We start from the raw sequence: 14,672 nt of genomic DNA on the forward strand, positions 1-14,672 counted from the left end.
GGGTGCCCAGCCCCGTCTGGGTGTGGAGCACATGCCTGTCAGACAAGAAGCCTGGCCCTTCAGCACCCTGCCTCCCAGGCTCCTGGAGGCCCCTCTGTAATACTTTGCAGAAGAAGTAGCTTTGGAAGGACACTCCTTGGGGGGCCAGGGCTGAGGGTGTCCTCATTGGAGGGCAGGGACCCTGGTTTAGAAGAGGAGAGGGTATTTCCCATAAGGCTCTTGGCCAGAGCCAGCAGGGCAAAGTGGTTCAAGGCTCGTGTCAGAAGCCTCCCTTTCGGGGGTGGGTTCCCTGTTCCTGGCATGCAGCCCTGGAGCCCTGGCTGCCAGCTTCCGCTTGGGCTGGCAAACAGGCTCTGAGCTGGCCAGGCATGATGCGTTGGGGTGACAGGGCTGCTTAGGGGCCTCACTTGGGAGGGCTTGGGCCCTGCCAGCTTGTCTGTCCCTGGCAGGTTGCTTGGCCTGGCCACGAGTGCTGGGTGCCATAGGCTGGGGTCACCCTCTCTGCTGGACATTTACTTACCTGGTCAGCCCAGGGTCCATGGTCCCGCCCTTCCCTGAGCCATGAGTGGTTGGAGGGGTGTCCCCGGCAGAGCCGGGGGTTGGGGAGGGCAGGCTGCCGGTTAAATTTAGCATGTGGGCCGGGGCGGCTACCCAGGGTCCACTCGCCACCACAGCTGCCACTTGGGCCCTGCTGCCAGGGGGCGGGCATAGGCAGGCTCCGCCTGAAGCTGGGCCCGTATCAGCCTGCGCTCCTGCCTGGGGTCCAGAGAGGCCTGCACTCTGGGAGGCAGCGGTGGCCGTGGAACAGGAGGCACGAGGTGAGAGCCAGCTGCCTGGGCTCTGGTTTCTTCTGCCCGAGGGTGCTCCCTGACCCTCAGCGTGGGGTCGGAGCCTGGGGCTGGGCAGGCTACATAGGGCCTATCGCTCTCTGCAGGGCCTGCGGAGATGGGCCCCGAGGCTTATCACAGCTCCCTTCCCACTCTCTGCACCAATCAGGAGCCTCAGGGAGGGGGCGCTTAGGTCACCCTGCCCCCGGTGCAGCCCCAAGGGCAGCTCCAGGCTGGTGTGTGTTTGGCGAAAGGGCAGGACAGCAGCCCAGAGCTGCAGAGGTGTCCCAAGGGCCCTGTGAAGGCCCAGAGCTGCCCAGCACCCCCCTGTCCCAGCACCCCAACTCAGAGACTCCAGCCTTGCAGCACTGATGGGGGACCAAGGTTCAAACACAGGGCTCTTGCTGGCCCAGGCCTGGTCTGCAGTGCAGGAGGGCCAAGTGGAACCCATGTCTGAAGCCTTGCTCCCCTCCCCCAACAGCCCCAAGATTCCTGAGGCCTGGCTCAGTTACCCAGGAGACAGGCCTGCTCTGCTGGCGGGGAGCAAAGATGGGGGGCCCGAGAGGGCTGGGCCTCGGCCGAGCCCTACTGGGGTAACTATGCTGAGGTCCCGGGCCTCACTCCCGCTCGCTCGGGGGCCCAGCCCTCCCGGCTCTGTGGACCCCTCAGGGCTCTCAGCCCCCTCCCCGCCCCCAGGCCTCGTCCTACAGAGCTGCTGGCACCTTCTGCCTGTCCCTGCCCCATGTGGGTCTCCTGTCCCCTGTCCTGGGGACGCTGGGCGGGCACCGGGCCTCACCCCAAGCCCCGCCTGCCTTCTCACCCACTCCCTGTGGCTCCCGGGGCAGAACTGTGCCCAGACGGGCGGGGCCTGGCAGCCCGGCTCCTTCAGCCTCTTCTGTCCTCTCAGTGGGGCCAGCAGGCTTCAGCCAAGAGGGCGCCCCCTTCCCAGGCTCCCCCTTCCCAGCCCTGGCCCACCCAGCCTGGACCAGCTGACCTCATCCCCGCTTCTGGATCCTGCTGCCTCCTGAGCCTCCTTCCTGCCCATCTGAGCAGAGTCATGGCCTTGAGGGCAGTTGAGCACAGCCAGGAGGCAGCAAATGGGCTGAAGGAGAAGGTGCTGACACTGGACTCCATGAATCCTTGTGTCCGGAGGGTGGAGTATGCAGTGCGAGGCCCCATCGTGCAGCGGGCACTGGAGCTGGAGCAGGAGCTGCGCCAGGTATTGTCCTGACCCCCGGGCCTGGCGAGAGGACCCCAGACGGTCCCCCCTGTCCCCCAACCCCCAACCCCTGGGGCCTGGCAAGAGGGGCCCAGGCTGGTCCCCCAACCCCCGCGCCCCCGGGGCCTGGTGAGAGGGGGCCTGTGGGAGTGATAAGCTCCCCCCTCACTGTGCTCCCCTCCTCCCTCCAGGGCGTAAAAAAGCCCTTCACCGAGGTCATTCGCGCTAACATCGGGGACGCACAGGCCATGGGGCAGATCCCTATCACCTTCCCGCGCCAGGTGAGGCTCAGCACTGCCCTGCACCCTCCCCCCATCAGCCCGTGGACCCTGGCCCCAGCACTCACTCCTCCCAGGTCCTGGCCCTCTGCGTCCACCCCGATCTCCTGAACAGCCCTGACTTCCCCGACGACGCCAAGAGAAGGGCGGAGCGCATCTTGCAGGCGTGTGGGGGCCACAGCCTGGGTGAGCGCCAGAACCCGCCCAAGCCCGGGGGAGGGGTGGTGAGCAGGAGCTGGAGGGAGGCTGTCCCGGGAGAGGGGTGGGCCCGCCGCTGGAAGAGGACGGGCCTTCTCACGAGGGCAGCGAGGGGACCTCACTTGTCCCACCCCGGCCGTCCTGCCTCGTCCCCCGCTCAGGGGCCTACAGCATCAGCGCTGGCGTCCAGATGATCCGCGAGGACGTGGCGCGGTACATCGAGCGGCGCGATGGAGGCATTCCTTCCGACCCCAATAACATCTTCCTGTCCACGGGGGCCAGCGATGCCATTGTGGTAGGCCGGGGCCAGTGCGGGAAGCCACCGCCGCTCCTAGTGCGCAGCCGGGAGGGTCTGCCAACCCCACCTCCCATCCCGCCCACAGACGGTGCTGAAGTTGCTGGTAACCGGCGAGGGTCGCACGCGCACGGGCGTGCTTATCCCCACCCCTCAGTATCCACTCTACTCCGCCGCGCTGGCCGAGTTCAACGCGGTGCAGGTGGACTACTACCTGGATGAGGAGCGTGCCTGGGCGCTCGACGTGGCGGAGCTGCGGCGCGCGCTGCGCCAGGCGCGCGACCACTGCCGCCCCCGCGCGCTCTGCGTCATCAACCCCGGGAACCCCACCGGTGCGCGTCCCCACCCGTCCCCGCCCTGCCGCCCCGGCCCGAACAGGCACCCCTGTCCGCCGCGTCTGGGTCACCCTTTCCCTCCTCCCGCCGCCCTGCGCAGAGCAGAGCGCCCCCTCGGCTGACCCCGGACCTGTCGCACCCCCGCGCCCCAGGGCAGGTGCAGACCCGCGCGTGCATCGAGGACGTGATCCGCTTCGCCTTTGAGGAGAGGCTTTTCCTATTGGCCGATGAGGTGCTGGCTGGGCGCCCGCGGGGAGGGGGCGGCGGGCGCGGCGCGCGCCAGGGTGACACGGCCCGCTGTCTCCCCGCCTCCCATTCAGGTGTACCAAGACAACGTGTATGCCGAGGGCTCGCAGTTCCACTCGTTCAAGAAGGTGCTCACGGAGATGGGGCCGCCGTACGCGGCGCGACAGGAGCTCGCCTCCTTCCACTCGATCTCCAAGGGCTTCATGGGCGAGTGCGTGCGGGCTGGGCGGGCAGGGCCCAGAACCTGGGCGACGGCTGGGTTCTTGTCGCCGCCAGGCTGGCCCCTCCTAGCCAGCCCTGCCTCGATGCCCGCCTTCGCCTCGCAGGTGCGGCTTCCGCGGCGGCTACGTGGAAGTGGTGAATATGGACGCCGCGGTGAAGCAGCAGATGCAGAAGCTGCGGAGCGTGCGGCTGTGCCCGCCCACCCCGGGCCAGGTCCTGCTCGACGTGGCTGTCAGCCCGCCCGCGCCCTCCGATCCCTCCTTCGCGCGGTTCCAGGCGGTGAGTGGGCGGGGCCGCGGGCGTCGCGGCGCCTCGCCCCGGCCTGGCTTGACCAACCCTACCCCCTCGGCAGCAGGAGAGGCGGGCGGTGCTGGCCGAGCTGGCTGCCAAGGCCAAGCTCACCGAGCAGGTCTTCAACGAAGCTCCCGGCATCCGCTGCAACCCGGTGCAGGGCGCTATGTATTCCTTCCCGCGCATGGAGCTGCCCCCACGTGCAGTGCAGCGCGCTCAGGTCCGACGTAAGGCTGGGCAGGGCCCGCGGGGCCGGGGACGTCCTCCCTGACCGTCCTCCCTGAGCGTCCCCTCCCATCCTCCTCCCGAACCCCCCAGGAGCTGGGCCTGGCTCCCGACATGTTCTTCTGCCTGCGCCTCCTAGAGGAGACTGGCATCTGCGTGGTGCCTGGGAGTGGCTTCGGACAACGGGAAGGCACCTACCACTTTAGGTGAGGCCCTGCTGGCGCAGCCCCTCCCCTCGACCCCCACCGCATTGGCTTACTTTCTTCCTCCTTTCAGGATGACTATTCTGCCCCCCATGGAGAAGTTGCGGCCCCTGCTGGAGAAGCTGAGCCAGTTCCATGCTAAGTTCACCCGCGAGTACTCCTGAGGACCCGTCAGAGGCCAGGGCTGGCCAGTAGGGACGACCTCCGACTGAGGGCACTCTGCCCTGGGGCCTCTGGACTTGCTCCTGCTGGCTGTGGCCGAGCCCCTGCCCCTCCACAGGCCCTAATAAAGCCATGGGCTGGCCGGGCTGCGTGGAGGCTGCGTGCACACCTGTGTGCACCTTCACAGCCTTGTCCACTCTTGACTGCCTGTCTGTGTGGATTCTGTGCAGGCCTGGGGGCCAGGGGGCGATGGTTAAGAGGGCTTCCTGAGGAACAGACATTCTTACAGGATGGAGTTGGCTAGATGGGAACTGGCAGTTGGCAGAGGGAAACCGAGCGACCGTGAGAGGGCAAGGAGGGTGTCTTGGTTCTCCAAACGGAGCAGGTGACAGTGGTTCTGCCTCTTTTGACAGCTGCAGGAGGAGCGATGTTGGCTAAGGAGTGGGGGGAGGAAGGGCACATGGTCACCTTTGTCATGCTGTGTGTGTAGTGTGTGACATCCCCGTGCAAATGCAGTCCTTGGGCTGGAAAACAGAAAGGAGGCCCCACCCCCCCACCCCCCACCCAGAGCTGGGGCAGGTTTGGGGCACCTGCCCTCAAGGACAAGCACCTACTGTCACTTGTGGGTCCTCTGTGGTGGGCACTTTAGTCCCCATTTCACAGAAGAAGAAACCTGGGCCACCCAAATGCCTAGAAATGACAGGAAACTCACTCCACGTGGCCTCAGTAGCTGACCAAGGGTCTTGGCTCAAGTGCCTATGAGTTGGTTTACCGGTTGGCTGGCTTCAGAGATCCACAGGCGTGGGGAGACTACTGGCCAAGGTCCCAGCTCAGCTCGGGAGGGGGTTCTTAGCCACAGTGCAAGCTTCACTCCTCACTCCCCTGGGCCTCAGGTGTCCTCAGGCATCAGCACAGCTCTGGGCCGGAGAGGCTTTGTGAGATCCCGCGCTCAGGCTCGGGTTTCCCCTTGGGAGGCGGGGGCCGCCTCCTTGCTGAGGCCAGCTGGAGCCTAGACAGGCTCTCGGGGCCTCCTCACTGGACACGAGGGCCTTTGAGGCAGCAGCGGGATGCGTCCTGGGATGAACGGGGCTCAGGCCTTTCCCACGACCCTCTTCAGCCACCGGCCTGCAGAGGGCGCTGAGAACACGCTCTCAGGGAGCTGAGGGGCACTGGAGCCAAGGAAGCAGCAGACGACAGTGGAGGCTTGAGAGGACAGCTGCTGTGGGGCCATAGGCGACCCAGCGGAACCGGCAGCCACCAGGCCCCAGGTAGGACACCTGCGGCACTTCCGGAGACTGAGGGGCGTCTGGGAGCGGATCAGACGGCCGGGGAGGGCCCTGGAGGGGTCCCGGTTTCCGACGTCGAAGCCAGTCGGCCACCAGGGGCGCGCGCGGGCTGTCGGCGCTCTAGCCCGCCCGCGTCCTCTACGGCCGCCTCGTTTCCGGGCTGCGCTGTGGCGCGCGAGGGCTACCCAACCCCGCAACCGAGACGTCCAGCTCCTCCGGGGCCTGAGCCCGCGGGACCCGAAGGCGCGTTCGCGGATGCCAGCTTGGCCACCCCTGACCCAGCCCCAGTCATGCCGCTGTGTGACCCCTAACCCCATCGCGACTGGACGGACCGGACCCCCACCCTGGGAACAGCCCTGTCCCTGCTCTGAGTGGGACCCCTCATCCTTCCCCAGTCTGGTCCTGAAGGCAGCCCCCGCCCCAGGGCCGCGTCCCCTGGCCATGGCCATGCGCGGGAAGCTGCTGCCCCTGGCTGGTCTCTACCTGGTGCAGGGCCTGCCCTACGGCCTGCAGTCAGGCCTGCTGCCCGTGCTGTTGCGCGCCCGCGGCCTCTCCCTGACGCGCGTGGGGCTGGCCAGGGCGCTGTATGCGCCGTGGCTATTCAAGCTCGTTTGGGCCCCGCTGGTAGACACGTGGGGCTCCCCAAGGGGCTGGCTGGCGCTCAGCACGGCTGCCCTGGGCCTGGTGTGCGGGCTGCTGGCAACCCTGCCTCCTGCCGGCGCCGGCGGGGCCGCACTGCCTGTCCCGGTGGCGGCGCTGCTCCTGCTGCTGAATCTAGCTGCGGCCGTGCAGGACGTGGCCCTGGACATGCTGGCCGTGCGGCTCCTGGAGCCAGCCGAGCTGGGGCCTGGCAATACCGTCCAGGTGGTTGCTTACAAGCTGGGGGCCGCGCTGGCCAGCGGCGGGCTGCTAGCCCTCCTGCCCGCGCTCTCCTGGACGCTGCTCTTCCTGCTCCTGGCCGCCACCTACTGGCTGGCTGCGGCCTTGGCCTGGGTGGCGCCCGCCCTGCGAAAGCTGCCCGTACCCCCGCCCTCAGCGAACCCCCGCCCCAGCCTGCGCCTTCAGCAGGACTTGCTGGCCGTGCCTGGGACCCTGTGGACAGCGGGCTTCGTGCTCACCTACAAGCTGGGTGAGTCAGGCAGTAGCACAGGTGGGTCCCCAAGAACGTGTGGGACTGCCTTCCCTCTGTAGGGTCTAATCTGAGGGCTGAAGCCTACCCTGACTGTGGCTGGGCCTTGTTTCCTGTCCTTTGCAGGTCTAGTCCCAGCCACACCCCTTCAGGCCTCTCTGAGCTGCTTGGTACTGACCCTGAATTTAGCGAAAGCCTTGCCCCAGCTGTCTGCGGCCCAGCAGAGGCAGGGCTGGGGGAGCCTGAAGCTGAGATGGAGAAGCAGGGCAGGCTGCCCCTACTGACTTTCTTTCCACAGGTGAGCAGGGTGCCAGCGGCCTGTTCCCACTGCTCTTGCTGGACAGCGGCATCTCCACCCCAGAGCTGGGGCTGTGGAACGGTGTGGGCGCTGTGCTCTGCTCCATTGCTGGCTCATCCCTGGGTGGGGTCCTGCTGGCCAGGCGTTGGTGAGCCCCCCTCAGCGCGCCCTGCCCACCTGCTCCCCTCTCCTTCCCTGTGCCCTCTGACCTGCCCCGTCTCCCCCTCAGGCAGCCACTGCCCCTCCTGAGGTCAGTGCTTTGGTTCCGTCTTGGGGGCCTGACCTACCAGACGGCCCTGCTCTTTCAGCTGAACAGCCCCAGAGCCAACCCTGTCCCTGGCACAGTCCTGAGAGGTGAGGGGTGGGCCACAGCGGGGAGGAGCCTGGGGTCCTGGGCCCTGCTGACTCTCACCCTCCCAGGGGCAGCCCTGCTGAGCCTGTGTCTGCAGCACCTCCTGGGGGGCTTGGTCACAACCACCACCTTCACCATGATGATGCGCTGCAGTCAGCTGGCACCCAGTGCCCTGCAGGTAAGAAACACGGCTGCAGCATGGGGGGCTGTGGGCCTGGAGTCCAAGCAGGTCCTGACATGACATTCTCTGTCCAACCTGCAGGCCACACACTACAGTCTCCTGGCTACTCTAGAGCTGCTGGGGAAGCTGCTGGTGGGCACGCTGGCAGGAGCCCTGGCTGATAGCCTGGGGCCATGCCTCTGCTTCTCTCTCTTCTTAGCTCTCTCAGCCACCCCCATGCTGTACCTGGGCTTTGCGCCCAGCGCCCTGGCCTGAGCTAAAAGGCTTAACTCATAAATAAAGTGGAGTGTGCTTCTGGGACAAGTTCTGTGTAGAGTCATCCCCAGACTGTGGGGTTCCCAGTGGAAGGAAGGATCCTAAAAGCAACTCGAGCAACTTTTATTCTGCACTTTGGGGCCTCTCTGCCCCCATGCTCCTGGTGGTGGGCTGTGTTCGGGGTGGTGTGCCACTGTCCTGATCACTGCATCCCCCTCCATCTTTACCCTGAGGACCCACTACACTCGACACCCCCATGCTGTGGCCTTGCAGCCCCACTTAGGCCCCTGTCTGGGACACGGGGGTACTGGGTCCTCTGCAGCAGGGTGGTCAGCGGCCCCACAGCAGGAGCTCCTGCGTGGCCAGGTGCATGAGGGCAGGGAAGCTCAGGTGCAGGTACTTCCTCCAGAAGCGCCGGTCCCGCCCAAACACCTGGGCTGGATAGCAGGGGCTCCCTGGAAGCGGAGGAGATGTGGCTGAGGACTCTGGGCCAGGTGTGCCCCCTGCCCCCAACTCCCTCAGGGCTAGGCCTCCCAGGTCCGCACCGATGCCGTGGAAGACGCGGGCCACAGCCCTGCCTGAGAACCGCTGCTCTGGCCAGGAGGACAGGAGCTGGCGTATGTCCCGGCGGATCTGGTCTTCCCAGTCCTGGAGCTGTGGCGGGGGGGACAGTCAGGCCAGCCCGGCTTCCACTGCTCGCTCTTCTGCACGGCTCAGTGTTGTGCATGGCTTGTCGTGGTGCCAGCAGGAGGCGGGTGTGTGCCCGCAGACGGGCGCATCCTCTGCAGCCACCCCTCCAGGCCCTGACACTCACCCTGTCCTGTCCCAGCTCGGGGTCATCCTCTGTCTCCAGGCCCCCTGGCTGTTCTGACTCTTCAAAGTAGTGACTGAGCAAGGCCTTGAGCCTGCTGCTGCGCTCCCAGTCGGGCTGCTCCAGGCATGGCCCGCAGCTGGGGAAGGCCACGCTGTGGAGGGGAGAGCCTGTCAGAGGGGCCTGCCTAGGGGCAGGGTGGGGTGGCCCATGCCCTGCCCACCTCCACCTGTACCTGTGAAAAGCCCGGAAAGTGTGGTGCAGGTGGGCCAGGGCCTGTTGTTCTCGGGCCTGCACACGGCTGTGTAGGAAGTTGCAGATCTGGTCCCTCTCCTGGGCCGTCAGGTCCCCTGGGCTGTACAGGTGGAAGGCCATCTCTCTGAACTCCACCAGCACCCCAGTGCCCTGGGGCACACCTGCCAGATAGGATGTCAGAAACTGGCGGAGGGGTGGAGAGTGGGTGGCAAGCGGGGCTGGGGGTGGGCGCACCTGTCTCGGGCTCTGGTTCCCACTGCAGCTGGAGGAGAGCTCGCCGCACAGGGCCCAGCTTCCAGCCCATAGAGTCCGCCAGCTTGACCAGATCCAACTCCACAGAACTGCATCCCCCCTTCGTGTCGGGGTGCTGCTGGGCCAAGCACAGAGCCAGTGGGGGGCACCTATGCCAGGGGGGCGGCATGTGATTGGCAGCCCTGTTCTCTGTCCCCATCGACAGCTTGGGTGGGATGTGTGCTCACCTGCGGGCCAGGGCCTGGAGCTGGGTGGGGCCCCCGGGCCAGCGCAGGTGGCAGCGGGCATAGGTGGGTGCCACCAGCTTCAGCCAGCGCCGTGGGTGCAGCTCCAGGTAGCACAGCAGCGTCTCGATGGCTGTGGGAAAAGCAGAGCTCATTCGGGGCCTGTGGGACCCCCCAGCCCTGCCGCGCATGCCCCTGCTCCTCACCCTCCTCCGGCATATCCAGGGCCTGCACGGTTGGCTGCACTGGGAGCACCCGCTCATGGCCTGGGCACCGGGGTGTGTGTGGGACGCTGGGCTGGCCAGGATCCTGGGCACTCGCAGCTACAGGGGCCCCGGCCAAGCACTCTTCCTTGCTCCTGCCACCCTCCTGCTCTGGGGGCTGCCGGGCACAAGAGCAGGGAGGGAACACACGCTGCACCAGCCTCTTCACAGCGAAGAAATCCACGGCGTTGGCGTGCACGTGTCTGCGTAGCTCCCGCAGGTCCTGGCCCTGGGGCAGAGTGGTGTGAACGTAGGGCACAGCCCCAGGCAGGGTTGGGGGAACTGTGGGGGGTGGAGTGGGCACCCACCTGAGGCCGGAGGAAGAGGTGGCAGTGTGCCGGCTGCCCGTCACGCCCTGCGCGGCCCACCGCCTGCACGTAGTTCTCAAAGCTGGAGGGCAGGCCCAGGTGCAACACAGCCCGAACGTCCGGCCGGTCCAGCCCCATCCCGAAGGCCACTGTGGCCACCACCACGCGCAGCCGGCCCTCCATGAAGGCCCGCTGCACCCGTCGCCGATCTCGGCTGCACAGGCCAGCGTGGTAGGCCTCGGCCACGGCCTCCAGTGCTCTGCCTGCAGAGAAGACACAGGGTGGTCAGGTGGGGCGCATGCCCGGGACGCGTCTGCGGGGCACCGGCCTGCCTCCGCCTCACCATGGGGCCCCAGATCCCTGGCCTCGTGCAGGCAGGTGCGCAGCAGGGCGGCGACACGCTCTGTGTCCTCTCGCCTGTGGCAGTAGATGATGATGGAGTCCAGAGCCCGGAAACGGTCACTCTGCAGCAGAGTCATCAGCGCCTGTGGGGACAAGGGTCACTGCAGAGAGCTGGGAGGCAGGGCTGCTGCCAGGCCCACGCATGTATCCTTACCTGGTCCGGGTCCCTGTCCGAGGACACAGAGAGGTGCAGGTTGGCAGGAATGGTAGCTGGCCCTCTGAGCACAGACTCCTCGGTCACGCCCAGGTGCCAGGCCACGTCGAGGGCAGTGCTGCGTGTGGCCGTGGCTGTAAGGCCCAGGAAGCAGTGGACGCCCATCTGGTCCCGCAGCGTCTGTGAGGGGGCGGTGAGCCAGCTGCGCCTACCCGCCCCACCCCTGTACATTGCCCTACCCGCCCAGGCTCACCTGACAGACACGCAAGTAACAGGGCCGGAAGTTGTGGGACCACTGAGAGAGGCAGTGGGCCTCATCGAGGCAGGCAAAGGCGACTGGCGGCAACTGAGAGAAGAGGGTGCCGGCCCCGGGCCCAACCAGCGCCTCTGGGGACAGCATCAGCACCTGCACGCGGGCTGCACGAGCCTGAGGAGGCCCACTGGTCAGCAACGGCACCCAGCTCCACCCACTGCTCCGCCTGTCTGGCCCTGGGAGGTCCCCTCACCTTCTGCAGGGCAGAGTCCCGCTGCTTCTTGGTCATCCCCGAGTGAATGCAGGCCCCCTTCAAGCCAGGGGGCAGGCCAGAGAGCTGCAGGTACAGGAGCACAGCCTGCTGCATGGCCCTGGCCCTTTCCCAAAGCCCTTCCAGAGTGGTTTTACCTGACAACTACTGCTGGCTCCCCTCCAGGCCCTTTGGGGAGGAGAGGCCAGAGCCGCCCGTGGGCCTTGACTGAGGCGCACTGGGGACAGATCCCAGTGGGGCTGCTCCTACCAAGCTGCTCCTCTGGTGGGTGGGACTGGGTCTAAGCAGCTGTGTCCTTGTGCCTTTGGGCCATTGCCGACACTGGACAGAGTGGAAAGGGCCTGATAACTTGCAGCTCTGGGGTGGGGGTGGGGCAAGAAACAGCAGCCCAAGTGGGTCAGCAGAGCCATGAATATCGGTCCTTGTCTTTGGCATGTGTCCGTGTGTACTGTCCACCTACCTGGTCATCCATGAGTGACGTGAGAGGAGAGATGACCAGGGTGAGGCAGGGGCTTCGCCGGAAGTAGAGCAGCGCTGGGAGCTGGTAGCACAGGGACTTGCCAGCCCCCGTGGGCAGCACCAGCAGGGTGGACATACCTGATGTGATCTAGAGTCAAGGCAGCCGTCTTGCAGCCTGGCCTCAGCCCCACCACGCTCCTGCCCGCCAGCTCACCAGACAGGATCCGCATGATCACAGGCTCCTGCCCGGGGTAGAAGGCGTGGTGCCCCAGTTGCTCCAGGGCCTGAAACACCTCAGCCGGCGTGTCTGTGGACACAGGTGTCAGTCAGCTTGGCTCTGAGTCGTCCTAACCCTTCCGTCCAGGCCTGGGCTGTTAGGCATCTACTGACCTGCCACCTGACCCGAGGGCCCCGGTGGGTAGAGGGGAGGCACGGAAAGAGGTGGACAGGGCATCCTGGACACAGATGGCCCCGTGGGCACCAACAGCTCAGGTGCCCCAGGCTCAGTGTCTTCTTCACCTGCTGAGAACAGATGAACAGCATAGGAACCCTGGGCTGGTCTGGTGTCATAGTACCAAGAAAGCAACTTGCTACAGCCTCTCCTTCACCTCTTCACTCACCAGAAAGTTGGCAGCAGGCTGCACCTGTCCTCAAGGATGCTTCCTGTAATGTGGGCTGGGTCTGTGCGCCATCCACCTTGACATCCTCCTTCTGAGGCGCCAGGAGAGGTTCTGGACCAGAAGCAGGGAGTCAGTAGGGCCTTTGCCTGAGCCAGAATTGCCTCTCCAAAGAGCACAACACCCCTGTAAGCAGGCTGGCGTCCAGGGCAGAGGCCTCACCGGGCTGAGAGCATCGGGATGCCCAGTGGCTGAGCTGCCCATGCTGGGAGCAAGAATCCTGAGCTGGGCCTCTGGGCTGACCACCCCCAAAACACTCCTCTTTTTTCTGCCACTTCTGCTTCCATGCCTGGTTGGGGACATAAAGAAGGGTCACAGGGCAAGCAGCAGGACAGGTAGAGGGAGAACTCGGTACCACCTCCTCACCTGCTTGCGAAGGAGCCTGCCCCGCAGGGCCCGGCCCCGCACATAGCGTCGCTGCTTCATGTTGAGCCGCACATAGTTCCCCCTGTCCTGGACAGATCTGGAAGAAATGCACAGGTCGGCAGTGCCCACAGCCCTCCCTACACTGGTTCAACTGAGGGCAGCCCTGCTGGGAGGTTAGAGCAGTGATACCTGGAGGCTGGGGTCCTGCCTGGGGGCTGTGTCTTCACAGGCTGTTCTGGACAGTCTTCTGCAGGCCCTGCAGCCCCAGCTCCCTCAGGCAGGGGTCCTGCTTGGTCGGTGCCCTGCTGGGTCTGTGCAAGGCTTCCCTCCAGCTCCCCACTCTGTCTCCGTTTCTTGCCTTGACGGTCACCAGGCTGACACTTCCCTGCACTGACACCAGCTGCTGGTAGGGCTGGAGCCTCTGGGCCCTGCAAAGGCACCTCAGGACCAGCGCTGAGGCTAAGAACAGATGCAACAGCTGGAGTCAGAAGCTGTGAATCCTCTGCACCCAGGCCAGGTTGGCAGGTCCTGGAAACCTCCAGAAAATCTGGGGTCCTGTTGTGACACCGCTGCAGCCACTCAGGGTCGAGGGAGCCCAGTCGCAGGCTCAGGGATGCCCTCAGCTGCTGGAGCCGGCCTGGCCTCAGCTGGGGCCTGGGAGGCTGAGGGAGCACCTGATTGACATTTTCTGGAGAGATGGGGGCAGCTGCTGTGCCTGTTGGCTCCGGTGAAGGGATCTTGGAGGAGGATCTTTGTGCAAGCCGGGGTATCCGGCCCAGGGTTGACCTAGCCTGGGAGGGAGACAAGAAAGAAGGAACTCAGGCCCTTGGGGTGTTACAGACTCATTCTTGCTGGAGGCCCACCTGTAACAGCTGGGTAAGGTGAGAGGCAAAAGGTTGGGACATAAAGGAAGCTGAGGGTAGAGGCTGATCTGGAGCTCCTCTGTGGAGCTGTGCTGGCTGTGTGTGCACAGGTGAGCATGTAACTACCTGTAAGACACTCGACAGGGATGGGTATCTGGTAATTCTGCCTGGGGCCACCTGCAGCTCTGGACCCAGGCTGGATGCACTGTCTACTGGGCCCTCATCCCTCACCTGCAGACTGCCCTTTAGGTTGGCCTTAAGCCTCTTCCCACAGTCCTGCGCAGACTCCTGAGGGCTCCACCTTGAGGGAGGATGGGGACTCTGGGTTGCAGCCCGATTCAAGTGGTTCCCCCAGCAACTGGGTTCCAACATCTGCAGGAGACAGTAGAGACCTAAACCACAGAGAAGCTGGTGTGTGAGGGGTAACAGAGATGTCTCCACCCCCGAGAAACCCAAGGAGGGGCTGACCTTCCTCCACGCTCTCACACTTCCCCCTCTGCCCCCCGCTCCCGCCGAGCTCTGTGCCCCACAGAAGTTGGGTCACGACTCCTCCCGGCTCCGGCACACAGGATGTTGACCCAGAGGTTGGGATGTCGAGCCCAGGTACCTGCTCGGCCGCGGCGGGAAGCGATTGCCCCGAGCTGTGAGGCTCGACGCCACCGGCCTGGCCCAGTGCTTTCTTCAGGGAGCGGTACTCTCGATACAGCGCTGAGAGCGGGGTCGGGGGATCGGAGTTGAGGAGTCAGGATTCCCCTGGAAGGGGGCGTGGAGGCCTCCCGCCCCCGGCCCACGGCCTTGGCCACTCCCTCCGTCCCGCGCCCACGGGCTCACCGCGGGTCTCCTCGGGCGCCGCTTCCACGTCTTCCTGTAAAGGGAACGCGTCAGGCGGATGCCGTGCCCTCAGCTCCCCGCCCACGGGCAGTCCGCACCTTGCTCGGCCGCCGCCCGCTCTGCCGCCGAAACGCGCGCTCCCACGCTTGCAGCCGCTCCCGCACATCCCGCAGCCGCTCCCGCACGTCCCGCAGCCGCTCCATGGTCGCCGGAAGCTTGGCGCCCCGCGAATCTCCCGCCTAGAGGGCGATGCCGGCCGCCAGCCAATGGGGACGCTTGGC

At 65.8% G+C, this 14,672-nt stretch overlaps 3 protein-coding genes across 11 annotated transcripts; 2 read left to right on the forward strand and 1 right to left on the reverse strand.

Moving 5' to 3' along the window:
* Nucleotides 9–4,704, forward strand: GPT (glutamic--pyruvic transaminase). 2 transcript variants are annotated; one of them, XM_018058764.1, is made up of 13 exons: nucleotides 9–818; nucleotides 1,309–1,420; nucleotides 1,881–2,046; nucleotides 2,238–2,327; nucleotides 2,402–2,510; nucleotides 2,684–2,817; nucleotides 2,906–3,149; nucleotides 3,305–3,384; nucleotides 3,473–3,609; nucleotides 3,725–3,899; nucleotides 3,973–4,131; nucleotides 4,230–4,342; nucleotides 4,413–4,704. In XM_018058764.1, the coding sequence occupies exons 1-13, from the start codon at nucleotides 632–634 to the stop codon at nucleotides 4,501–4,503; spliced, it is 1,797 nt and encodes a 598-aa protein (XP_017914253.1). In that variant the 5' UTR covers nucleotides 9–631; the 3' UTR covers nucleotides 4,504–4,704. The 2 variants fall into 2 exon arrangements, with proteins under 2 accessions (XP_017914253.1, XP_017914251.1); XM_018058762.1 differs by lacking the exons at nucleotides 9–818; nucleotides 1,309–1,420 and having other exon boundaries at nucleotides 1,427–2,046; nucleotides 3,976–4,131.
* Nucleotides 5,776–8,047, forward strand: MFSD3 (major facilitator superfamily domain containing 3). 8 transcript variants are annotated; one of them, XM_018058778.1, is made up of 5 exons: nucleotides 5,776–6,937; nucleotides 7,043–7,086; nucleotides 7,215–7,362; nucleotides 7,635–7,744; nucleotides 7,829–8,047. In XM_018058778.1, the coding sequence occupies exons 1-5, from the start codon at nucleotides 6,043–6,045 to the stop codon at nucleotides 8,000–8,002; spliced, it is 1,371 nt and encodes a 456-aa protein (XP_017914267.1). In that variant the 5' UTR covers nucleotides 5,776–6,042; the 3' UTR covers nucleotides 8,003–8,047. The 8 variants fall into 8 exon arrangements, with proteins under 8 accessions (XP_017914267.1, XP_017914265.1, XP_017914268.1 ...); XM_018058776.1 differs by lacking the exon at nucleotides 7,043–7,086 and adding an exon at nucleotides 7,444–7,568; XM_018058779.1 differs by having other exon boundaries at nucleotides 5,776–6,916.
* Nucleotides 8,110–14,637, reverse strand: RECQL4 (RecQ like helicase 4). The gene is made up of 23 exons (XM_018058757.1): nucleotides 14,490–14,637; nucleotides 14,392–14,425; nucleotides 14,168–14,268; nucleotides 13,792–13,932; nucleotides 12,887–13,488; nucleotides 12,698–12,794; nucleotides 12,494–12,620; nucleotides 12,275–12,385; nucleotides 12,045–12,176; nucleotides 11,869–11,961; nucleotides 11,656–11,792; nucleotides 11,178–11,261; nucleotides 10,925–11,098; nucleotides 10,672–10,851; nucleotides 10,459–10,600; nucleotides 10,116–10,378; nucleotides 9,751–10,036; nucleotides 9,548–9,677; nucleotides 9,303–9,469; nucleotides 9,049–9,229; nucleotides 8,817–8,967; nucleotides 8,548–8,656; nucleotides 8,110–8,457 (listed from the first exon to the last, which is right to left on the reverse strand). The coding sequence occupies exons 1-23, from the start codon at nucleotides 14,592–14,594 to the stop codon at nucleotides 8,333–8,335; spliced, it is 3,672 nt and encodes a 1,223-aa protein (XP_017914246.1). The 5' UTR covers nucleotides 14,595–14,637; the 3' UTR covers nucleotides 8,110–8,332.

The sequence above is a fragment of the Capra hircus genome, chromosome 14, assembly GCF_001704415.2.
Source record: "Capra hircus breed San Clemente chromosome 14, ASM170441v1, whole genome shotgun sequence".
NCBI classification, from domain to species: Eukaryota; Metazoa; Chordata; class Mammalia; order Artiodactyla; family Bovidae; genus Capra; species Capra hircus.